At 26.6% G+C, this 26,518-nt stretch overlaps 4 protein-coding genes and 1 long non-coding RNA gene across 9 annotated transcripts in view; all 5 read left to right on the top strand.

Annotated features, from left to right (window-relative positions):
* Positions 1-917: 917 nt before the first annotated feature.
* LOC136088644 (uncharacterized) lies at positions 918-1,883 on the top strand. The gene is made up of 2 exons (XR_010642351.1): positions 918-1,513; positions 1,735-1,883. It is a non-coding gene; the product is annotated as an uncharacterized LOC136088644 (long non-coding RNA).
* A 1,228-nt stretch (positions 1,884-3,111) lies between these two features.
* Positions 3,112-5,139, top strand: LOC100207807 (set1/Ash2 histone methyltransferase complex subunit ASH2). The gene is made up of 2 exons (XM_065812865.1): positions 3,112-4,267; positions 4,906-5,139. The coding sequence occupies exon 1, from the start codon at positions 3,166-3,168 to the stop codon at positions 4,255-4,257; it is 1,092 nt and encodes a 363-aa protein (XP_065668937.1). The 5' UTR covers positions 3,112-3,165; the 3' UTR covers positions 4,258-4,267; positions 4,906-5,139.
* On the top strand, positions 4,914-5,507 carry LOC100204226 (phosphomevalonate kinase). Its single transcript, XM_065811700.1, has one exon. It carries the CDS (start codon positions 4,914-4,916, stop codon positions 5,505-5,507), a length of 594 nt encoding a protein of 197 aa, XP_065667772.1.
* A 1,365-nt stretch (positions 5,508-6,872) lies between these two features.
* LOC100200645 (histone-lysine N-methyltransferase SMYD3) lies at positions 6,873-20,924 on the top strand. Its single transcript, XM_065812863.1, has 4 exons — positions 6,873-7,446; positions 17,296-17,604; positions 18,755-19,096; positions 19,770-20,924. Exons 1-4 carry the CDS (start codon positions 6,894-6,896, stop codon positions 19,961-19,963), a joined length of 1,398 nt encoding a protein of 465 aa, XP_065668935.1. The 5' UTR covers positions 6,873-6,893; the 3' UTR covers positions 19,964-20,924.
* The window catches only part of LOC105850828 (coiled-coil domain-containing protein 57), a 59,418-nt gene continuing 53,449 nt past the window's right edge, over positions 20,550-26,518 (top strand). For 4 of the 5 annotated variants that reach the window (XM_065812860.1, XM_065812861.1, XM_065812858.1 and 1 more), the window contains exons 1-3: positions 20,550-20,924; positions 21,204-21,319; positions 21,534-21,669. In XM_065812860.1, coding sequence (XP_065668932.1) covers positions 20,550-20,924; positions 21,204-21,319; positions 21,534-21,669 — 627 coding nt within the window. The remainder of the gene's footprint in view (positions 20,925-21,203; positions 21,320-21,533; positions 21,670-26,518) is intronic. The other variant, XM_065812862.1, reaches the window with a different exon arrangement.

The raw sequence follows: 26,518 nt of genomic DNA, 5'->3' as shown, positions 1-26,518 counted from the left end.
TACTGAGAAAACCTTCAAAGACAGATGGTATAAACATAAAAACTCCTTTGTTTATGAAAGTAAGGCCAACTCCACTGAACTTTCAAAATTTGTGTGGGAATGCAAAAATAATACTTTCGAACCTATATTAAAATGGAATATTCTCGATCAAGCGGAGCCATTCAAACCTGGTGGTAAATTTTGCAATTTATGCTTGACAGAAAAATACCACATTATCACATCACCATTAAATTTGCTTAACAAACGAACCGAGCTTGCGTCAAAATGCCGCCATGAAAATAAATTTCTAATTAAAAACTTTAATGTCATCAAAGCGGACACTCCATAGCATTTTTTGTATATAATTTTTGTCGTTATTTTTTGTTGTTGTTTCATCTGATGATCGCTATTGCGTGAAACTTTAAGTTATGTAATTGAAATATATATTAATAATTATTTAGTTTTCACTATATATATATATATATATATATATATATATATATATATATATATATATATATATATATATATATATATATATATATATATATATATATATATATATATATATACTGGGCTTGAACTAGCTGCTGGACATCAGACACTTGTCCAGATCATCTACCAGTCATTTTATAGGACTCATTTTTTTATAATGTGCATTTATTTATAATTTTTTTAGATGTTCCAAAATTATTAGTAAATTCAGTATAGTATATAAACTTCAATATTTGATCTTTTGATTTTATATATAAAACAGAAAATGAAGATAAACACACAGTTATAATAAAGAAGTACACTAGTTCATTTTTTTAAAGACATTAGGCGTTTAGTTTTTTTTTTTGAATTAAGCAGCACAGTTTTTATATTTTTTATTAAAAAGTTACAACTCATTATTATTAGTTTAAATTTTTATTTTAGTATTTTTATTAGATGGTTTTTATAATACTTATAGTGTTTGTATAACAAAATTATGTATAATAAATAAAACTATGTATAATGTGCCTCCCTCCCATTAGATATTTTGGAATGAATTAATATGACGTCATATAAATTCTTTTATAATATATATCAATATATGACATAGTTCATAGTTAGATTAAGACAGTGTAAGATTAAATTTCTAAAAAATTAACCAAAAATGTTTTATGATTAGAGGGCTTGCTTGCTCACAAATCCTTAAACCTGAAAATTGACCCCCTACTTTACTAGATAGGATCCACTGAATCAAAATTAAAAAAATTGCCCCCTTTACTAGATGGTCTGGATCCATCCTTGACTTTAAAAAGCATTTCAACTTTACTGCTATCCTTGACTTTAAAAAGCATTTTTTAAAACACTTTTGAAATTTTTTTAAAAAGTATAATTGATTTTTAAAATATTAATGCTTTTTACATTACATTTAAAAAAAAAATGCATTATAAAAAGTTTTTATGATTTTTTTTCTGAGTAAGGTACCATATTGGTTCTGAAAATAGATTTAATATACTTTTCGCAAAGCTTACTGGGATCAGAATGCAAGCAAACAATCCAAAAAGTATGTATGAAGGTGTATTGGTGAGTTTCCACTCATCCGTTCCCATAGAAATATTTTTCCCTTAGTACTTATAATACTCATGCCCAAAGATTATTTTTCCCTTTCCCATGAATAAAAGGATAAGTGGAAACTCACCTTAATAAAACACTGTTGTTGGAATTTATTCTCATCAGATTTTTGCTACCCTTAACATTTGCCATCTAGTGTTTTTTTTTTTATAGGTTTCCGAAAATAGGAAGAACCCAAGATTCGATGATGAAATTGAAAAAAATGATGAAAGAAAATAAAAGTTTATGAAATTATATGTTTAAACAAAAAGTTTACATCTTGTAGATTTTCTTGTTGAAAGAATTAAAACAATATTAACATAGATGCAAATATTATATATAATCATTATGACAAAGAAATTTGTTAACTCTCCATTAGTTCTTGTTTATACACAGAATGAAATACTGTTGATTGTAATATTGGAAATAGTAATGATTTTATTGTTGATTTTTCTGTTTCATTTAGTTCTTTATAGTATGAACATGAAAGGTATGATCTTACAGTAAATCATTAACTTTCATATTTGCAGCTCAAGAAGTGCTAAGGGTTGAAATAAATTCTATAAAATTATCTTTACAAAAGCATAATAACAATAAGCATGTATACAAATTTAATATTTAAGTGATAATCATAATGATAAGCATGTATCAAATTTTATATCAATGTAGTATTAGTGGTGTGGCTATATTTCTGAAGTGTGGAATTATGGAGTATATTAATTTTCAAGATACTTTTCTGGTCTATAAAAGGATTTATAATTCAAGACTTGCTTTTGCAGAAACAATCAACTATTTATATTTCACTAAAGTAAAGGTTATGCAATCAAAAAAATTTTGATTTCATATTGAACGATTCAATGAACATATGGATTAAGATTCAAGTGAAAATAACCAATTCAATCAAATTTTTGGATTAATTGATTGAGTAATGTCTTTTTTATTGGCACTAGCACCTCGATTAGTTTTTATTGCTTTTGAATTGGTAAACTTTCAGCAATGCTTCTGTGCTTGAATATCTTTGTAATATTGAAACTTAGTTTTTACCCACCCTGAGCGTAATAAGATTCATTAAATCCATTGATTTAATAATTTTCACTCGTTGTCAAAGAAACTATTTACTGATAAAAATAAAAACTTCTCTTATAGTAAATTTGTAAAAGAAACTATTTACGGATAAAAATAAAAACTGTCCTTATAGTAAATTTTTTTGTTGGGTTTTGTTGGACATGTCCACCAAACCAAAGTATTCATCAGACAAATTGTCCAGAACAAATATGTCCCCTATTTATATATTTATATATATATATATATATATATATATATATATATATATATATATATATATATATATATATATATATATATATATATATATATATATATATATATATATATATAATTTTATTTTATTACATAACATAAGATATTAAAAAAAAGTGTTTAAAAGATTCTAAAAACATGTGCAAGTTTAGTCAGTTAAATTAACTGTCAGCCATTGCTTCTTTATTTTAAGCGCTGCCTTATAGACATTTTTTTAAGTTTGTAACTATTGATCCAGTTAATGTTATTTATTTTTTAATTTGTTTAGTAAATATTATTCAAAAAATGACTATTGATAAATTTGATGCTGATGAAGATGCTCTTGTGTCCAGTGATAGCCAATGCACTGAAACAGCAGTAAAGGGTAAAAAAGCTACTCGAGGTAAACGAAGGACAGCAGACTTTGAAAAAAGTGTTACAGCCAGTAAAAAAGCCAAAAATGACACTACTTCTAGTTCTTTATTGCCATTTCACGGATATCCTTTGGAACACCCCTATAATAAAGATGGATATGGCTATATTCTTGCTGAACCAGATCCAAATGCAGATCGTCGAGATTTCGAAGAAGACTCGTTTGCTGGAAAGCCAATTCCTGGAGAAATATACAGAGTTTCCTTACAACCCCAAGTTTGTTTAGCGCTTCATGATAGAGCCCCCCAATTAAAATTATCAGAAGATCGTCTTTCTGTAACAGGAGAAAAAGGTTATTCATGTGTGCGGTCTAACTATGGCGTATCAAGAGGAAATTGGTTTTTTGAGATAACAATAATATGCATGCCTGAAGCATCAGCTGCCAGATTAGGTTGGTGTCAACAATATGGAAATTTACAAGCACCTTTAGGTTATGATAAATTTAGCTACTCTTGGAGAAGTTGTAAAGGCACAAAATTTCATCAGAGTCACGGAAAACATTATGGGGAAGGATATGCTGAAGGTGACATTCTTGGTTTTTATATATCTTTACCTGAAAATAATGTAATTACATCTGATTATCTTCCTAAAACATTTAAAGATAAAGCATTGATAAAGTTTAAAAACCACTTACATTATGAAGAAAAAGACATGAGTGAAATAGTAGAAAAAAGTTTAACACCTTATCCAAACAGTAGTATTTCATTTTTTAAAAATGGAAAAAACCAGGGTGTTGCATTTGAAGATATCTTTAATGGTGTTTATTATCCAGCTGCATCATTATACAAAAACTGTACAGTGGAGTTCAATTTTGGCCCAAAGTTTAAATTTCCACCATCTTTTACTAATTATAAGCCTATGAGTGACCGTGTTGAACATATGGCAGTTGAACAGTCTTTATCAGATTTAATATATTTGGTTTGTTTAGAAGATGAAAAGCGTTCCAAAAAGAAGAGAAAAAAATAACGTTTTTAAAGTAAATGATGTTTTTTAAATTTTTTTGAGGAATATATAAATTTTTTATTTTCTCTTGAGATATTAATTTACCCTGAAATACCCTGAAAATGTTTTTAGAAGTACTAATACACTCTGAAGATGTCATTAAAATTATTAATACTCTCTAAAGTTGTCTTTTAAATAAGTTTTAATAATGTTAAGCTCTCTTACCATACCTTAGTCATTGAAGATTTTGTTTGATAGTTTTTTTTGATTTTGCAACAGGTTTAATTAGTATCACTATCATTATCACTATTAGTGATAATGATATATCATTGACATATCACTATTAGTATCATTAGTAGATTTTGTTTGATAGTTTTTGTTTGATTTTGCAACAGGTTTAATTAGTATCACTTATATGTGGTAGGATTTGGACTAATAAGTATAACATTGTTGTTATGTGTTTTCATTTCACAAACTTTTTTGATGATAAGCTTTTCTTCAAATTTAAAACGAAGCAGTTTATATTTATTAACATATTTACATTCACTTTCCTTTAAAACGGAAAAACAAATTCATATGTTAATAAATATATATGTTAAAAAAGGTTACTTTTCCCCCAATATTATAAGTAATAAATCTAATAAAAAATTTATATATTTAATTATATTTTAGTTTGAACAATGGTTAATTCAAATAAAGTTATCATAGTTTTAAGTGGAAAAAGAAAAAGTGGGAAAGATTATATTGCAGATAAAATTTTTAATAAGATTGGTAACAATGCTTGTGTGCAAATTAAATTGGCAAATCCTATTAAAATGCATTTTTCAAAGAAATTCGGACTAAATTTTGAAGAGCTGATAACATCTTCTTTTTACAAAGAACAAGTGCGTAAAGAAATGATACTCTGGGGGAATGAACAGCGACTTACTGATCCTTTTGTGTTTTGCAAAATGATTACAAATGATGCGGTAAGCTCAGGAAAAAACGTTTGGATTTTAACAGATGCAAGATTGCGAACTGATGTTGAATATTTTAAAGAATATGCAATAAAAAATAATTTTCACTTTATTTGCTTAAGAGTTGTTGCTGATGTACAAACACGGCAACTAAGAGGATGGACATTTGTTGAAGGAGTTGATGATATATCTTCTGAATGTGGTTTAGATGATTACAGTGACTGGGATTTTGTTTTTTTAAACTCAAGTGGAGATAATATTGAACATGATATTGAAAGTTTTTGTTTTAAAGTTAAGGCTTTGCTTTTAAAGCAATAAAAAAGAAGTTATCCATTTTCTTTTTATTAATAAAATATAATTTTTTACAAAATATATTATTTAATAATTTTTTATTAGAATCTTTTTAAATTCATTGTGGTATATTTTAATTAAAACTTTTTGAGTAATAAACGTTTTACCTGCCATAATTTTAAATTTTTTTTTCAACACAACATTTGTATAAATATTGAAATATTTAGTAGAAAAGTATTTAATAAAGTAAAAATTTGATTAAAAATAAAATAAGCTTATTACAGTAATGACTATTTTTTATTAGTCCTAATTGTTTTATTTATTTCATTATTGTTTTATTAATCATTAATTCAAAAACAGATTCTCTCACCAAATAAATATCCTCACCTTTTACTAAATTCAATATTTTCTTGGATATTCTCAACCTTAATTAGACTCTGGCTTGTTTTTTAATCTAAGTTTGTTTCTTTCTTATGATTATCTAAAGAAAATACACAATAAAGAAAAAAAAAGCATATTTTGGTGCAAGCTAAAAGTATTTATACAGACTAAGATTAAATTTTCAAAAAATTTCATCCATCTTGTTTAAATTCCTTTATTAAAATTGTCAAAAAGTGTTTACTCTCTTCCCTATTTTTGAAGGATCTCTTACTCACTGTTTATATAGCACAGTAAACTGGCTTGTTTAAAATGTAATGCTCACAGTTATTAGTTGTGTTTGTATTTTGTGTATAGATTTTTACAATAATTACTTCCCATTTGGATTAGTAAAAATGTATATAATGAATTCAAGGGTATGAAGCAGATAATATGAAAAGGGTATGAAGCGGATGGTATAAAAGGGGTATGAAGCGGATGGTATGAATTGGGTGTGAAGGGAATGGTAATCCTTTTAGTCATAGTATAACAATAAAAATACTCAATCCTTATCTACAAAACTCATACTGAGAAGGGCATCTAGTTATAAAAAAATTGCTTTTAAAAAAGTAATTTTTTTATAACCAGACAAAAAATGCCAGGTACCCGGCAAGTTTTTTAGGTCTTCTGGTTTACCTCTCAATTATTGGAGGTGCTTAGTAACTTTTATGTGCCTGGAAACCCATAGATAAGAAGTGTCAGTTACCTTGAAACCTCTGCAGTGTACTGGATACCTGGTAATTTCAAATTATCGGGTACTCTGCAAACATGCATAAATTACAGGGTGCCCATCATCTCCCAGGATTGTCAAGCCTTTGCAAAATTTACCTAGCTATTTCAGGGGTAGTCAGGCTCCTCAAAAAAAAAACAAGCAACAAAAATTACCAGGTACCTAGCACAACAAAAAAAATTGCCAGGTACCCGACACATTCAAATCTAATATACCTTTTTTTATATAATAATAAAAAAATGTTTTTCAGATTATTATTACATAAAATGGTAGTATTTCAGGTGTATGAAGTATTTGACACGGAAGAAAAGGGAAGAGGAGTTCGTGCTCTACAAGATATAAAGCGTGGTGTGGAGATTCTCAAAGAAGAGCCACTTGCATGTATACTTACAAATAGCAAGTATCGAGGTATAAGATGTGACTATTGTTATAGTGAACCTGAGAAGCTATTGAAATGCTCAAAATGTAAATTTATAGCATATTGTGGAAAAGTCTGTCAAGCGAGTGATTGGAAAATGCACAAATATGAATGTAAGTGTCTCACTAAATCTGCTCCAAAGCAACCACCTGATTTCTGTCGATTGGTTAGTCAATTAATATTCAATTTTTACTACAACAAGAAAAACACACTAATCAATAATCTTTATGCTAACAAAGGAAGTATATCAAATGCTAGAAAAGAAGCGTTTTTCACATTTGCTGCAGTATTAGTGGAATATTTACAAGGTGTAAATATAAATGATATTGACATATATGGCTTGATGTGCAAAGCATCATGCAACAGTTTTGCTATCACAAATGCAGAGCTTAACTCATTGGGTATGTTTTTTGTTTTGCCTATTATTTTTTGATATATAACTTTTTTAAATATAATTCAATAATATAATATCACAAAAAGTTTATTTTAAAAGAAATAAAGCTTAAAGCTGTTTTTTGTAACAGTATTTTTAGGACAGTGTAATCATATAGGTTAAATAATATAGGTATGATTGCAATCGTAAAGAATCATAAAGAGCATAAAATTTGTATGATTTCTTTTGTCAATAGAAATTAAGAATGAACAAATCTTTGTCTGATTTTATTATGAAAGAATATTGACACATGACTGCTTTTTTATGATAGAATATTGACATATGTCAATATTCTTTCATAAAAAAATGAGAAATTAGTTTATTTATGCTCGCAATAGTGTGTTGTTATTTATACTTATTATTATGCGGGTTAAAATAGTTATATTTGTTTATTCAACATCTGGCTTCAGCATCTGTTAAAATAATTTAAACAATAGTCAAGGGGTGATGGGTAAAAACATTTAATCAAACACATGTCAATCTAACCCCTTGTCATTGACATAACGCTTTTTTAAACCATTATTAAGTTTTTTATGCCTCTGAAAATATTTCAATTTAACATTTCTGAGTGATCTCTAATTTTTAAAGCTGATTGTACAAAATTAGTTAAAAACGGAATAAAATACAAATGTTATACAAAATCAATTAGAAATGAAATGCGTTATTGATAATAAAAAATCAATTAGAAATGGAATATGCAATTGGTTGTTTGTTTTACTCTTAATTTCATCATATGATCATGTTTAAAGTTTTTAGTGTGGTGTCGATAGTTACATACAATCTTTTAGTGTGGTGTCAATAGTTACATACAACCTTTTAGTAATACTTTTTTCAGCAAATAGCTTTTAATGAATTTGAACTTAATTTAAATGTTTAAGATGTAAAGATGTTTTAATGTAAAGATGTTTTTTATTGATGAATTAATGAATTTTTAAAAAAAAAGTTTTAAAGTTGTATGTTTCTTATCCACTGTTCTTCTTTAGGCGTCCTATGATTCAACCGAATCATAAATTTCAATTTAGAACCGAATATGAGAAATTTATTACATAATCGAAAATATTCACGAAAAAAATTAGAACAGAATAAATTTCAATCAAATTTTCGATCGAAAGTGATAATTATATTTAGAACCATAAAATGTAATTTGATTCAAATTTTTTTGATTGTAAAATTCAGTTTTAAAACTTTCAGCGCAAGAAAAGATTTTGTAATTCAATCCTGCAATTAAAGTATACTTTTCGGTTCTAAATTTTTTGGTTGTGAAATATTTCGGTGATATTTTCGAGGATAAATATTTTCGGCTCTATCATGTGACACGCTTCTTTATAACTGATAAAAATTTTTGGATCTATTTTATCACAGACTTCTAACCTTGGTGTTAAGTATATTTTAGCCTAGGCTTATTCATATTAAAGTTCTTTTAAAGAAACATTTTTAAATAGATAGGCAGTTTTTTGATTCTAAACTTGACTGTTAATCTAACTTCAAATGCAAAATGCATGTAGCTTTTTTTAATAAGTTATAGAAATTAGAATTCAAATAATAATTGGTTTCATTATTATTTTTTCTTAGCTATAAGAAACTATTTATGTAAAAGTCCAAAAGCATTATCAGCAGAGTTAGAATTAATGTAATGATCACATTACTTTGTAAAATAATTTAAAACAAAAATCCTTCTAAAAAGTACATTCACAGTCCATCAACTAAAATTGCTTGGGGTTAAGTACATTGAAAATTTTTGTCACTGATAAAAGTTAGCTTTACTAACTTTATTTTTATCAAACAAACAAATATCATTGATCAAAACCTATTTTTTGGATCAGTTATCACAACATATGATCTTTAATTTCAATGCCACAAACCATAAATTTTAATAAGTTTTTGTGTTTTTTAACCTTTCACTTGGTTTGAGTAATAATATTGTCTAAATATTGGATTTGTTTTTTAAAATATTTGGTTGAAGCAGTTTTAGTTTCACCAAGAGCTGTTATTTTTGCACCTAATATATTGGCAACAGCTGTTTGTGTAATAGCTGCTACTAAGAAAAATAGTTTCGATCCTTGTTTCTATTCTGTGTGCAATGGAAAGCTAAAAATAGTATTTTGATGTATTTTGGGGTAAGGAATCCAATAAAACAACTTAAAATATTCAAAATTAAACATAAGACCTTAAAATTATAAATTCATAAACATTTCATCAGTCATTCATAAATATCAAAATTCATAACCAAAATCATTATTTTACTGAGGCGAGTTGAATTGAAACAGCAATCTTATTTTGTTTGATTTTTTTTAGAAGTTGTCCTGATTAGTTCAGTAAAATTTATTACAACGAATTAAAGAACGGTCTTCAAACGTAGTAATTAAATGTACTTGAACCTATTACTTATAAAACATTTCAAATAATCAGAAGAATAAAAAAGCCAGTTGGCACTTATGTAACTGAAACAGTTTTATCAAATTATTCCTTTGGTTGTTGTTGAATCTTTAAGGGTCTTGAGCTACCCCTAAAAATATTTTTAAAGCCGATATATTTGAAATTGTGTTATTATATAGAATTCTCTCAGAACAAATAATTCTTAAAAATGTTGCTTCAAGAGTTTAGAAGCAAAAGTAAAATGTTCATTAAATATATATATGATTTTATTTTCGGTCAACCCTATTTCTTATAGTAGCACATAACCTGAAATGGAAATATTTACCTTAAGTGCTAAAATTCAGGCTGTAAACCAGGATAATTTTATCGCTCATGTATTTTATCGCTCATATATTCGATTTCTGTCAAATTGTAATGAAGTTTTTGACAATCAAATGGAGTTTAAAATTGATAATAATGACATAACAATGAAATTAACATTTAAAGCAATGTAGAGTTAGCTGTAGTTTCAAATTGTTGAATGAATTTGTAATTGACAGTGATACAGCGTTTTTTTTATATAGATAAATCTTATAATAAGCAACAGTTCAACAATTTATTAATGTCAATTGGAGTCTCACCAATTAAAGTTCACGGAGTTGCAAAGCAACAACAATATGTAACGGCAAAAAGAAAATTAGCCAAAGCTTACACAAAAATGGGAGGAAAAAAATGAAAGGAGTAAAAATTATTTATGAAGTAAATATAGATATAAAAAAATGCTAATGATGTTAATAAATTGACTGCTTTAATGAAAGAAGAACTTGAAGTTGAACCATTAAAAAGTAAGCCAATTAAAAGTAAAATTCAAATATTACCTTCTTACGCCTGAATTTTGATCTCAGAAATATGCTAGAGAATACTTAAAGTTTCTGAACATCTTATGCTGAACATCTTATGAATACTTAAAGTTTCTGAACATCTTATATTTCACTTTTAGTTTCCAAGGAAATTAAAAGTGAAAGTCAAAATAGAATTCTTGCTAAACCTTATTAAAAAAATAGGCCAAAAACAACAGACTTTGTTTCAGCTTTGGTTAAAGATTTTTAACAAGATAGATTCAAAAAATATTGTTGTTATAGTACCCTTCGTGAACTTTATATTGATTTTAACATTAACTATTTTAATTTTAAAATACAATTTTTGCAAAGTTTGCATCCAAGATAGTGTATAAGCATGAGACCAAGTAGTACACATTGCATATAGTAGCATGCAAAAGTAACCGGACAAGAGCATAACTTGATATAACTTTTGAATGAAAAGTCCAATTTCTTTCAAATTTGCACCGAAATGTCAAAAAATTGATTACAAATCTAAAAACAAAAGAACTTTTACTAAATCTAAGCAATTTAATCTTAAAAGTTCATTTAATTAAAATAGGCGCATGCAAAAGTATCCGGACAAAAAAAAAACTTAAATAAGATTTTTTTTTTAACATTTTTAAAATTGAAAATGCTTTATTTTAAAGTATTGCTTTACTACTTTGTTGGGAAGCCCTTAGCATTAATTACTGCTTGACATTGACAAGGCATTGAGTCCACAAGCTTCATAATCACAATAATTTTGATTTTTCCCTTCTTTTTTTTTCAGAGTATTCAATAAATCACATTTACTTGTTAGTTTTCGACCTGAAATTTGTCAATCAATGAACTTACATAAACATTCAATAGAATTAAGGTCAGGACTTTGCTAAGGCTATTCGATTAATCGAATTTCATTGGTTTTGAAAAAGTTTTTCACAAGGGTTGAAGTGTGCTTTGGGTCATTGTCCTTCTAAATCATCCTTCCTTAAGGCATTTTTTCTTTAGCATGTGGTAGCATAACATTCTTAACTATATATTTGTACATATTTTTGTCCATTATGCCATCAATCAAATGGATAGGACCGATACAATCTATTCAAGTTAGCCCAGTTCATAACGTTTCGACTTCTGTGCTTTACTGTTGGTAGCTGGTATTTAGGATTGTTTTTATGGCCTTTTGGTCGATGGACATATCTAATATTATCAGATCCAAATAACATAAACTTAAATTCATCACTAAAAAGTACTTTCAATGACTTTTTTTTTGCCCAAATCAAATGTTCATTAGCAAATCTTAAGCGTGCTTTTCAATTGTTTATATAAATAAAAAGTTTCTTTGTAGGACGTCTTCCAAGTAGATTTGTAGACCTCAAAAGACGTTTGATTGTGTCAACACCATATTTTTCATTATAAAGTTCTTTAATTTCAGCATTGACAAAGACAGCATTTTGGCGTGGAACATTTTTCAGGGCTCGAGGATGGATATTTCAGCAGGATAATGACTCAAAAGACACTTCAACCCTTATAAAAGACTTTTTCAAAAACAAAAAAATTCAATTAATGGAATTGACAGCAAAGTCCTGACCTTAATTGACCTTAATAATTGAACATCTATGGAAACACATAGATTGACAAATTTCAGGTTGAAAATCAGCAAGTAAATTTGATTTATTGAATATTCTGAAACAAGAATATGGCGAAAAATCAAAGTTATTGTGATTATGAAGCTGGTGGACTCAATCCTTGTCACTGTCAAGCAGTAATTAATGCTAAGGACTTCCCAACAAAGTACTAAAGCAATTTACTTTAAAATAAAGTATTTTCAATTTCAAAAATATTTAAAAAAAAATCTAATTCAAGTTTTTTTTTTCTGTCCGGATACTTTTGCACGCGGAAATTTTAATTAAATGAACTTTTAAGATTAGATTGCTTAGATTTTGTAAAAACTCATTTGTTTTTAGATATGTGATCAATTTTTTGACATTTCAGTGAAAATTTGAAAGAAATTGGACTTTTCATTCAAAAGTTAAAAATCTCAAGTTATGCTCTTGTCCGGTTACTTTAGCACGCCACGATGTATATATTTGTATACATCATCAAAACTCAATATTGCTTGGAAATGCTATTTAATGGAATGTTACATAGAAAGATTCAATATTAAAATTAGTATGTGAAATAAATAATTATGAATGCATGGTTCATAGATCCAAATATCCAGGTTTTAACAGCTTAAGGGCATTTTTAGGTGAGAAGTTAAGTGAGATTGATAAAGAAAAAATTTAATTTAATCAATGGAATAGTACTGATAGATCTCAATTAGTTACCTTATTTGAATATAAAGAACTAGTGTTTCTTACATTAATCAACTTACTTCATATTTATATATTGCTTAACACCAAACTCACTACTTAAAAGACCTTAACAATGCTTTAGGATAGAATTAATATTATTATACTGTCAGATTTCACAGAAAACTATCATTTTTAATAGAGGATGAAATAAGAGTTACCATTAGATTAAACAACAATGTACATTATATCTAGTTGTTATATATTTGAAAGAAATATCTAAACCAAATATTTAGCATGAGTCGTTCTGTTTTTTTAGTGGTGCTAATGACCTTGACCTTAGTGTATGAATTTTAAAAGAAAATTGTAGGGTGTGTTAAATAATATTTAGTGGATATCAATAAAACTTATTATTTCTCTGATGGATTTCTGCTCATTATAAAAACTATTAAAACATTTATAATCTATCACCGTAAAAAAGATTTCCATTTGACAGCTAAATGGTTATTTTTTGTAACAAAATATAACCATTCAGCTAAATTTTGGGAATCTTCACAATTTATTAGAACTTTTGTCAAAAATTTTAATAAATTGTGAAGATTCCCAAAATTTCATTATGTAATTCCAATTTGCTCCAATATATAAATATTTTAAGTTTCCTATATTATAGTATAGGTGGTACTGTTGAAAGCATAACTGCATATGCAAGTTTACATTTACAAATGGCTTATACTGTCAAAAGCAACAGTATCCAATGTTGTGGTTGTTCCAAATCAAAATGTTTTTTTTGCATGACAGATATTACTGCAAATAATATTCAAATTTTATGCATTCTCATAGTCCATCTCAATACTTTATTTGGCTACCAAGAGAGAATGTATGACAAAGTTCTCAGGGTTTTCTCACTCCCTTACAAAACCACTCCCCTCCCCCATCCCCCCAGTCTGTTTTTTATACAGTTCACACCAGTAAAAATAGATTGAAGTATCTATCTAAAACTATGCCAATTTAGAACAAGAAACATATAATATGCAAAGGGACAATCTTTTATCCTTTGCTCTTTTTATTTAATTTTGTCAAACAGAAGATATAAAAATTCATTAACCAGCAGAGCAAGGGAAAGTGGAATTAAATTTCAATTCAGTTTTTTTTTAATCAACAAGTGAATATTAATTAACTTAATTTAAATGGTTAAAAGATCTTAAAATAAAGTATTAATATGCAATCAGTATTATTTTTTGATTGCCATTGAATCCATTTGTCTTTAATGATAGTTATGGTGGAAGCTTTTTCAGAGAACAAAGAAAGAAAAAACTCAATATCTGGTCATTTATGTGCCTTTGTAGACTTGTATTTGGCAATTAATCATTTACATTGCCACCAATACCATCACATGGTGACTTACCATGACTCATGGCAAAAAATATCCACTCTGCATCAATGTCAAAATCATCTTTATGAAGACAGATATTGTGAAGGTTTTTAAGGTTTTTATACTGTGCAGCACAACCATCTGAAAAAAAAAGAATCATTGAAATGTTAGGATAATATTGTTTTAAATAATTAACTATTTGTGTTTGAACTTCATACACAAAACATGTATCATGCTCATTATCTTTTGACATAAAGCAAAATGATTTTTCTTCGAGCTGGTCATTTTTGTTTGATTAATAAAAGGTAATGGGGTGTAATGTGCATTGACTTAGGCACCTATGTTAACTTTGGATCTTGAATCACAAATGTTTAGTTTTCTGCAAAGTCACCTAAAACAATACAGCAGTATTTTGCCAACTTTTCCTTTTGTTGCCTTAGGTATCTTGCTTGACATTTTGCAATGTAGGAATGAGTTGTTAACATGTTTATTTATTTGTATTCTCCAATTCAATTAGTAGTGCATCCAGAAAGTTGTTTAAAGAAACTATACCGGGACGGTTTGGACATCGATGAATCACGCACGCATTACTTGTTACATTACAAATAATTTTTGCCATCATATCTTTGTAAGTGCATTTTAGTTGTATAGCGTTGGTCAAGAATATTGCATTTTGATGGTGGGTACATACACAAACAGAGTGAGTCCCTGATGCTTCAACAGTTACTCTGTTTTTTTGGTCTTAGAATGCAAAACTTCAAACATCTAATAATCTCTTGAAGATATTTAGTTTTTAGTTAATTTTTAGATTTAATCATATTTTAATTATTTAAAAAATTTCTGTTAACATTTAAGCATTAAGAAATATCAACTTTTTTTAATTCAAAAAGTTTTAAATTTTACAGTGTAAATACTGTTAAAATTATTGTTTTAGATAGTTGACTGTTTTTTTTTTTGAAAGATGACTTGCAAATCAAAATTCTCATAAACATGAATTTTCTTAGAACTTCTTAAGAAAGATCATAGAATATAGAATGATCAAAAACCTAACAGAACAAGTATAAACCAAAAAAAATTTTGAAGGCAATATTTTTAAGTTTATCTTTACTTAGTTTAAATTTAAAATATGTATATATATTTTTTTACGAAAATAAGTGGAGCATGGCCCCTGGTGCCCCAGCCCCATGAACTCTCTGGTCGTCTGCCCTGGTAACAGTTTTAACACACCTTCATTAGGAATACACAAATGCTGAAAATTTCAGAGCTCCAGTTTGTCTGGAAGGTAGTAAAAAATCTATTGCAAGATTTCGCTACAAAAAAGTGAGGACTATGCCCCATGATTATTGGAGGTTTCACCTCTGTAACCCTATTGTTGGTTCAGGGCAAAGTTAAAATAATTATACCTTTGGAACCAATCAGAGTTAGATTATCAAATTTTGGGGATAATCATAATTTATTAAAATCTATCAGTTGTGTAAACAATCAGCAAAATGCTGCTGATCACATGGAGTTGCCCTCATTTAAAAATATAGTTGTCTATAAAATTAATCCTAAAAGTTGTTTTAAATAGTTTAAATTTATCATAAAAAATACACACTTCTATAAATAAAAAGTAGTATATATAGTATAAATATATTTAATTTGTATAAAAAAAGTACTGTTTTAATGTTATTTGATTATAAACCTGATTTCAAATATTTTTTTTTACAAAAAACTGATCTATGGTCTAAGAAAAAGTTTAACATTATTGTCAAAAAGCATTTTTAAAAGCAATCTCAATATAAAATATTTCTCATAAACAAATTTGATATTAAAGTTATAAATATATTTAAATGCAAAAATTTTGTTATAAAGATGATGTGTTATTTCATTATTTCTAATGTATTATTTCATAAATAAAAGATTATAAAAAAAGACTTGTCTTTTTTATAATCTTTTATTTTTGAAGTATATAAGTATATTTAATTATGAAGTATATAAATATTTTTTATATATGGTTTACTTTATATTTCATTCTTCAATGAACTTACCCCTGACCAAGACTGCATTTTCATACCTCTACAAGTAAACTTTCTTGTGATGGTTACAATAATTTTGATAGCTTTACTTCTTAAGGACAGAAGCTTTTGATGTTGTTCGTTCTTTAAAACATTATAAATTTTATACTACTTATTTTTTAGAATGAAAAAAACCCTTTTTTCAACCCTTTAATTATGAAAAACATGTCTTGACGAACAATTCCACTTTGCAAAGAAACAAGTTTTACCAATGTCACCATATAGTGGAATTGATCATTCAATGTTCAACTAGTACAGCAAAAAGAGAGAGCTCAGGCATACTACATATGAACAAATAATCATAAATTATTATTTAAATTGTTAGAGAACAGAAGTTGTATTAAAAATACTGTTTCGTAAAATACTGTCAATCTAAAAGATACTTAATTACAGAGAATTTTTTCTGAAAAAATTAAACCAAAAAAATTTTTTTTTTTTCAATCATAATAAAACCTTTTATATATAGGTAGTATCTGCCCAAATCCAAATCTTGATTTGATGCATGTATTCAACAAAACCAATGAGGTTTCAATTTTGGTCTAGGTTTTTTGTTGTGTTAAAGTCTTACCTGTCTTTTGATTTCTTCATTCAGATTTTTATGCATTTTAACTTATTTACAAACATTATACTATAAATATTAATCAGAAAGTTATTATGTAATCACATAAAAATGACTGTATGATTCTAATTAGAGCTGTAAGTAAGGTAAAGACTACATGTTGCAAGGCCATGCCTATGGCTACATGTTGAAAGGCCAAGACACCATGATGTAAGGTCAAAGTCCTTGGCTAACATAGTTTATTTTAATAATAGTTGATCAATAGAATAATAGTTTATAAGTTTTTGAAATTATAACTCTGAATTTTCTTCATAACATTTTAGGAACTGGAATTTTTTCATCAGCTTCGCTTTTTAATCATTCCTGTGATCCAAACTGTGTTGCTACATTCAATGGCAGAGATATTTCTATTAGAGCAATTAAACCTATTGCTGAAGGAGAAGAGTTGATGTTATCTTATATTAGTATTTTAGCTACATCTGATGTTAGACAGCTTGAACTCCGAGAGTCATATATGTTTACTTGTAAATGTACGGTTTGTTCTAGAAAGGAAGTTAATGACTCTCTTATGAAAAGTGTCAAATGTTCACAACCTCAATGTTTATGTATGAAGTTTTTAATCACAGCTCCAGGTAAAAAAGCATTTATTTGATAAATTATAATATATTTAAAACATGTATATTAAAGTAGTTAAATTAAGTATTTATTAATCACTTGCAATTGTGAAATCTCAGAAAATTAAATTCATTTTAAAAAACTTTTTTGCCAAAGTTTTTTAAATAAGATTTTCTTCAATTCAAACGTGACATCACCAACAGTTAAACTAAATTTTAAAACCCGATGTTTGAATAAGATTTGTTTTGAATGTTAACTTTTTTATTTTCAATCAATTGTTTTAAACTGGTTGTTCAATGTTGTTGTTTTTTTCGTTATTATTTTGTCTTAACTTGAGTCTTAAGTAGATGAAACTGTTTTAAGATTATTTTTTTTCTATTTCAAGGCAGTTCAAAATTAATTTATCATTAATGAAGTCAATTTAAAATATCATTAATAAAATTTCTTTATAAGTAAGTTTTATTAATTCAACTTATAAGAAAGTCAACTTAAAAATGCATTAGTAAGAATAAAAGTCAATTTACAAATTCCACAAGTAAGAATAAAAGATTTTTTAAATTAAATAGATTTTGAAATTGAAGCATTAATCATTAAATTATTTTAAATTGTTACTGAAGAATAAAGGGAAGCTGAACATACATGAAAAATATGATGTATAAAAACATGGGCTTCTAATCCATTTTTAACTGGGATCAATACATTCTGCAAACATATTTGACCTGTTTTTGACTAATTGATTTCTGATTTTTTGAAATAAATTTTTTAGTATTGATCTTTATAGCAAAACAAGTTTTTATAAAAGGTTATCATTTGATTACTTTGAATAGGATTGTAACCATGAATATGAACTTTTTTTTGTAACTGTTTGGGCCTTGCAGTATTGTTAATTTTATTTGATAGCACTCATAAATTTTTCTAATCTGAATATTCTTATGTAATTTCAATATTTTTAACTTATATGAAATTAATCCTCTGCTGGATAATTATAAAGCTGTTTATCTTTTCTTGTTTTATAATTATTATTATTATGGTGGCTGCTCTAAATAGCTAAGTCTTCTTACATACTTAAGCTAAAGTTTTAGTAAAACAACACTGTTTTATAATATTTATATAAGGGAATGAAAAACTTTTACTTGTAAAGTTTATAAAATGATCATTTGTTTTTAGAAAACAACAAATGCTCGTGTCAAAAGAATTGTGAAGCTAGTAATGATTATATCCTGAATGCTAATGATTGCATGGATAAACTACAGGCTCTCTACAATTCTATAAGTGTTGTTCCAACAATAGAGCAACAAAAATCATTGACTCAACTTATAAAGTGTGGCGAAGAAATACTTTGTTCACCAAATATTGCTTTGTTACAATGTTATGAAGTAGCCATGGATGGCTGCATTGAGAGTGGAGATTGGAAAGGAGCATTCCAATATGGCATCAAGCTAGAGTGTTCATACAAAAACTATTTATCAGAGTATCACCCGACTCTTGGATTGCATTATTTTAAATTAGGTTGTCTTTTGTACAACAAAATATTTGTTTATAATTATAAATAGGTATTATGTTTAAGCTTGATATCACTTACAAAATAATTTTAAAGTGTAAATAATTTATTATAAAATTATAAAAAAACAAAGCACCTGAATATGAAAAGGCTTTGTCACAAACACACACACACATACTCTTCTAGTGGTTTATATTATATTAGCAGTTTTAATATATTACAGTATATAATTTGTAATATATTATCAGTACCCTAATTTGTTTTTTATACTTTAAGTTTTAAAATGATAACTTTAAACCAGGCAGTTTTTCAGAAGAAGATGTAAACAAAGAATGAAAAAAAAAAGTCCTTTTATATTTAGTAGTTGGCTAACTCAAACTCTCAGTCAACATGAGAGTTTGAGTTAGTCATTAGTGTCAAAATAAATTTGTAAATCAAACTAAATAGAATTGTTATGTGTTTGATGCTAAGCTAAGGACATAATAAAGAAATGTTTTGGTGCGTAAACAATTTTTTTAAATCAAGAATTATTTGTGCATCTTCCCCACCAAATAAAGTTGTTAAATTAAGGGCTTTTCAAATATCTGTTTTTGTATCAAATTTGTTAGGTTTGTTTAAAAATCCCTATTTTTTTTTAGTTATTCACTTTAACAAAATATATATTTTTGTTTTAAATTTTAGGCAAATTAGCATTGCAAATAGAAGACTTAAGGAATGGAATAACATACCTAGAAAAAGGCTACAAAATTTTATCTATCACACATGGTTCTTCATGCCATTTTGTTCAGAAACTAAAATCTTATTTAGATGAAGCCTGCCAAGAAATGGCTGAACTTGAAAAGTATAGAGCTTTAGAGGAGAGATATATTCAGTAGCAATAGATGATAATTTTTTTTTTTTTTTTGAGATAAAAAGTTTGTTATTTTTATAAATCCACTAACTGTAGAATATTTAAAGGAAAAAAAACTTTAATAAACCTTTTTGTAAACATTCTATAGTTTTTTCAGTTTCTTGATTTTAATATAACATGTTTTTATTGAAATATGTTATCAACAAGCATGATATATGTACGCTTGTCATGTTGATAGTGATAGCGCTTGTAAAAAGTTGTTCATATTTTATACAGTATTCTTTCAACGATAGTTGTTATGTTGTAGTTTGAGCATCAAAATGTTAGACTACCTTCTGCTTGTTTGATAAAGTTGATATTTTGATCACTTTTTATTTAATATTTTTTGAAACTGTCCACACTATCCATTGTGTGTGTTTATTTGTATTCTGGTAAATACATCTTTTTTTTTGGCTTTTTCCTATGTGACACACCCTCAGTCAAACCCAGGCAACATTTACTTTTTTTGCTTTATTATGTCAAAAAGTTTTGCTTTATTATGTCAAAAAGCTTTATTATGTCAAAAAGTAAATTTAATAAGTTTTATAGTGTTTAAAACAAATGGTTCTTGCATGGCTTTATTTGTTCCTCCTCAAGATCTAGAGTCCCTTGATACACTTGTCACTGTAAAAGAACAGGAATGGCGTAGTCTTATGCAGCAACAAATAAGTAAACTTAAAAGTGAGCTAGCTGAAAAAGATAAACAAATCAGTTTACAAAAAATACGTTTTAATAAACTCAAAGAAGATTTTGAGTACAACCTTGATCTACTATCAAAAAGAGACATTGAGCTTGAAAAGTGTGATGTTATACTTGAAAAATTAAAAGAAAGTGAAAACTTGAAAGATGCTGAATTAAATGAAACAAGATTTAAAATGGAATTTCTTGAAGAAAAAATGTGTTTTATCATAAAAGAAAATGAAAATAGTCAAGACTTTTATAAAAAGGTAAAAATCTATTAAATTTTAGAGCTACAAAAAGTTTAATTATATTTTTTTTAGTATATAGTTTTATATTTTATTATATTATTAATTTTTTTTAACAGGATTTTTTAACAGTTACATAAATTTTAGAGTTATAAAAAAATTAATTATATTTTTTTAGTATATAGTTTTACATTTTATTGTATTATTAATTTTTTTAACTGGAAAAATGGAAAAAAGCAAGATAGTTTTAGAACTACTTTGTGAACTAATAAAGTACAATTAGTTCGTTTTTTAAAATAGAAAATAAAATCACTTCAAGATGAAATAAACGTTTTAAATGAGAAGAATGAAATTGAAATTTCAAAAGAACGTCTGCGATGCGAGGAGGTGAAAAATGTTTTTCATAAACAAATAAGGTTGGAGTTTAGTTTTATTATTTAGTATTGTGTTAGTTGTGTCAATTTTTAGTTGTAGGTTTTGTATTTTTTTCAGTTTTTGTATTTTGTAGTTTATTATTTTTTTAGTTGTGTGTTTAGTATTTAACAACTTTAAAGATAATTGTATCATGTAATAAAATACATGGCTTGATATTTCATACTTGATTAAATTATTATTTTCTTTATATTGTAGTGAATTGCAAGAAGGTTTTGAAATGCAAAAAAAAAGTCTTATTTATGAAAATGAAACTAAGTTTTGTCAACACAAAAAAGATCATCAAATTATTCTTGATGAAAAAGAAACTGAACTATTTGAAAACCAACTGAAGGTAATAAGTATTTAGATTACAATGATGTTAAGAATGATGCATGTATTTGAGAGGATATTTATATCAATCCTCACATTTATCTATGTTAAGATTACCTATATGATTTTAAATCATTAAAAAAGCTACCATTTTATTCAATGTTTTTTTATTTTGACTAATTTTTCTTATGTCCTTTGATTTGTATAGATTTTTGTTTTATTAAGTTTCATACATATATACATCAGTGGTGTACACTGGATTTTTAGATGTTTGAGTTTTGACACTTACAGGCATTGTGCAAACTTCAAACTTTTGTATGTTTATGCTTATATCACAAAAGAATGTATTGCAAAGAATTGGGGTGATTGGAGCTTGGAAAAAAAAACAACCAATTTTTGGGCCCACCCAGCCCTTAACGTGGGAGCAACGAGTTTATAAAATGTTTTCTTCACTATTTTTATCTAAATTCATATTTATCAACAAATTTTAAGTTTTATGCAATATGAAGTTTTAACCGCCCTCAAATTGAGGGTGGTTAAAACTTATATGGTTTTTGAAAAATAAGAGTAATAAAGTTTTTGAAAAATTATTGCATGAAATTTGAAATTTGTTGATGAATATAAATTTAGATAAAAATATTAAAGAAAATATTTTATAAACTTGTTGCTCCCACATTAAGAGCCAAGTGGGCCCAAAAATTAAGGTTTTTTTGTTCCCAAGCTCCAATCACCCCAATTTTTTGCAAAACATTCTTTTTTAATATAAGCATAAACATACAAAAGTTTGGAGTTTGCACAATGCTTGTAAGTGTCAAAACTCAAACATCTAAAATCCCAGAGTACACCATTAATATACATATATATATATATATATATATATATATATATATATATATATATATATATATATATATATATATTTATATATATATATATATTTATATATATACATACATATATATATATACATATATATATATATATATATATATATATATATATATATATATATATATATATACATATATACATATACATATATACATATACATATATATATATATATATATATATATATATATATATACATATATATATATATATATATATATATATATATATATATATATATATATATATATATATATATATATATATATATATATATATATATATATATATATACATATACACACACACTCCCGTTCATAAGTTTGGACGCACCTATAGTAAATACAGCTATTAAGAGAAAAATGTGTCAGAATAATTTTGAATTGTAATAAAACAAATCGATAATTTTATGTTCTTTTATTAGTTATAAAGAAGAAGAAAAAAATAGTATCAAAATTTATAACTAAAATAAAATGTTTTTATTTAAATCATCTTTTCGTCAAAATGGCCACCTTTAGCTTTGACTATCACTTGGCAGATACATGGCATGCGATCAATCAATTTTTTTAAATATTCCTCATCAATATTTTTCCATATGTTTTGGATTGCCTCCCAAAGATCATTTTTACCCTTTGGTGGAGTTTTTCGGACTTCTCGATCTAAATGATCCCACAATAACTCAATTGGGTTACAATCAGGACTCTGCAGTGGCCAAGCCATGACTTTCAACAATCGTTCTTCTTGTTTTTCATTTAAATATTGCCTGATCACTTTAGCAGTATGTTTAGGATCGTTATCTTGGTGAAACACGAATCATTTGCCAATTAATTCGGTTCCACAGACTAAAACATGTTCTTTTAAAATCTTTAAATAGACTTCTTTTTTCATTTTCCCGTCAATTTTGACGATTGATCCCACTTGGCCACCACTGAAACAACCCCAAACCATTAAATTCCCACCTCCATGCTTAATTATTTGCATAGTACATTGCTTCAGCATTCTTTCTTCTACCTGATGACGAACAAATGACCGGCGTTTATTCCCAAAAATCTCAAACTTTGATTCTTCTGACCAAAGTACTCTTGTCCACTCTTCTACCGTCCAATTCTTTTGTTCTTTGGCCCAGACTAATCTTTTTTGCTTGTGGACGGTTGTAAGACATGGTTTTTAACAGCCACACAACCTCTAAGCCCTACTACAAGAAGTCGCTTTTTATCGTCATTGTACTTATTTTTGTGGTATGATGTTCATTAAAATCAGCTACTAAATTTGGCACTGTGTCTACGATTTCGTAAAGAATTAATTACTATGTACTTATCCTTATTTTTTATAGTAGAACGAGGTCTCCCTACTTTTTTATGATTGCAGAAAGACCCCGTACTTTTCATTTAATCGTTTTACAGACACAACTCTCTGAAATGCTGAGGCGTCAACCAATTTCTCGATTAGAAAAGCCTAAATTATGAAGGGTCCAAATTTCTATACAATTTTCTAAATTTATCTGCCGTCTTTTTGCCATTTTAAATAACGAATCTTATAAGAATACTAAAATAAGATAATTAATTTAAAAAAATGAGAAATAAAGTTAAAAAAGTTTTCTTACTGAAAATGATAGTTCAAGATCAATCAAATCATTATTTTTTAAAAACAATAGATTTAACTTTTTAAAACAGAAAAAAAAAATCTTATAACACACTCAGCTTAAAAGTTTAACTAATAATGAGAATAGACAAAATAAAAAGTAATCTTTAATTAAAAATTTATTTATTTTGCGATACAAGTTGATATCGCTTAAAAATGTTTCTGTTTATTTTATTTTGTAAATAATAGCAAATTTAATAATGTAAGAATATATTTCTTTTAAAAATATCTCTCTTAACTATGTTCTCACAGTACTTTATGATGAGACCAATGTAGACACTTAATTAATTTTATTTATGAGTTAAAACGCGTTTTGTTTATTTTTGTAAGGTGCGTCCAAACTTATGGACAGTAGTGTATATATTAAGGATTTGACTTTTTGGTAAATTTTTCGTATCTCTAGTTTCCAATATAAAAAACAGAAAGTAACTGAAAAGTCATTGGTTTTATCTACTGAAACATTAAAAAAAAATATTGCAAACAAAATGTCATAAAAAACAACTTTTTCTATTTTTAGTTAAAAAATTGTTGTTTTTTGTATATAAAATTTGAGCAATTCATTTTTATTTTAAACCATTATTATTTCTGAAATTTCTATGAAATTCTAGTTCTTTTGAGACCCAGATTGATATATTTTTGAAGAAGAAAAAATTCACTGATATATGGGAGCCAGTGTTTAATCAAGGCTCATGGTGGGTGACCTTTTTCAAAAATTAAATAAAACCAATGACTTTTCAGTTACTTTCAAACTAAAGTTCATCTGTTTTATATATATATATATATATATATATATATATATATATATATATATATATATATATATATATATATATATATATATATATATATATATATATATATATATTAAACCACTGTCCAAATACATTTTTTTTTTAAACACATTGGCTCACTTTAAGATTAATATGACCCATAAATATAGACATAATTCCAAAAAATTTAGACAATTAGGAATTATAATTATTTTGGAAAATAACTTTGAAGTTTTAATATATTAGTGTTTTTTCTCAAATATTAAGAAGAGTTAAGTATTTTCTAAAGTATTTAGTTATGAAGCAATTTTCAAGTCAAATGTTCTCAGAAATTCTCTTTAAAATTGGCAGCGATTGAAAGTAGTTGGAACCAGGGTTGTAAAAAAAGGGTGTATGGCACACACCCTCCTCTAAACAATGAATTTCATTTGAACCAGTCAACAAAAATAGACCTTATCAAATGTGAGAGAGCAAGGATTTTTTTTTTTTTAAGTTGGGAAATAACATTACCACACCCATATTTAACAAGTGTTTTTGCTGGCTCTGGTTAGGGCTTTTTAGCATACGCAGGGACATATATATTTAACACCGCAACTTTAATGGTTTTTGTTTAAAACTTATTTTCTTTTAAATGAATTCTTTATTATTAAAAATTTCTAACATTATTTAAATTAACTTTTTTTATAGTCTTCTTAATGAAACTAACACCGAGCTAGATGTTTTTAATACAAATGTTGAAGTTTACCTAAAAAATTACATTAAAATCATATTTTTGTCTCAGTCGCCTAAGTCTTAGAAAAATGATTTTTGACTTCAATGTATATTTGTAAGATTTTACTTCTAAGCTTTTAATATTACTCTGAAGAAATTATATAATATATATATATGACTTTTTTGCATTTCTATTGTTTTTGGATCTGCTTTAAAAAAAAACAACTGAAATAGGAGACTCAACCTTTATCAAAGAAACCTCGATCAAGTCGATCCAAACATCAGCTTTGAAATTCAAGGGCTTAACTGATTTAGCTTTCATTTTAGGCTTGAAATCTGAATTAATTTTCTTGGATACCTAATTTGCAGAATTTGATTAAGAGCACGATCACTTACAACTTCATCATCTAGTAGCCGATCATCTAGTAGCAGAGGATAGCCAGATGATTTAACAATACAATCTTTTGAATTCTGTTATCCTGTTTATTGATAAATTGTATTATTTTATAAAGAAATCTTTTTTGAAAAAAAAATTTTTTAAGTTTATTCTTTTTTCTATTTATTTCATATATAACATGGAGAATTGGTTGCTAAGTCTGATGAAGCAAACAACCTATCCTAATTTTACAACCAAACCATCATCCACACCAGCGCCATAACATGTATTGCCAGGAACTAATGCTTATGTAACACTTATAGAAAGATTGCTTATTATAAAAGAACATATTATGACCAGAAAAAAGATCATTTTTACAAGTAAAAGTGAGACGATGTTCATATTTGGTAGTTCGACTTAAGACAGGGTCCACATTACTCTTGTATTTCATAAAATGAATTAATGAATTTTTGTCTTTTTTT

This window comes from Hydra vulgaris, chromosome 12, assembly GCF_038396675.1.
Source record: "Hydra vulgaris chromosome 12, alternate assembly HydraT2T_AEP".
NCBI lineage: Eukaryota > Metazoa > Cnidaria > Hydrozoa > Anthoathecata > Hydridae > Hydra > Hydra vulgaris.
The sequence above is the reverse complement of the archived record's forward strand: the minus strand, read 5'-3'. Positions and strand labels throughout refer to the sequence as shown.

What these genes read in the sequence shown, in the direction of transcription:
- LOC100207807 (XM_065812865.1), top strand. Translation starts at nt 3,166, where the DNA reads ATGACTATTGATAAATTTGATGCTGATGAAGATGCTCTTGTGTCCAGT.
- LOC100204226 (XM_065811700.1), top strand. Translation starts at nt 4,914, where the DNA reads ATGGTTAATTCAAATAAAGTTATCATAGTTTTAAGTGGAAAAAGAAAA.
- LOC100200645 (XM_065812863.1), top strand. Translation starts at nt 6,894, where the DNA reads ATGGTAGTATTTCAGGTGTATGAAGTATTTGACACGGAAGAAAAGGGA. An exon ending in GTTTTTAATCACAGCTCCAG is followed by an intron (nt 17,605 to 18,754) that starts GTAAAAAAGCAT and finishes ATTTGTTTTTAG; the next exon opens with AAAACAACAAATGCTCGTGT. An exon ending in ATTGCATTATTTTAAATTAG is followed by an intron (nt 19,097 to 19,769) that starts GTTGTCTTTTGT and finishes TTTAAATTTTAG; the next exon opens with GCAAATTAGCATTGCAAATA.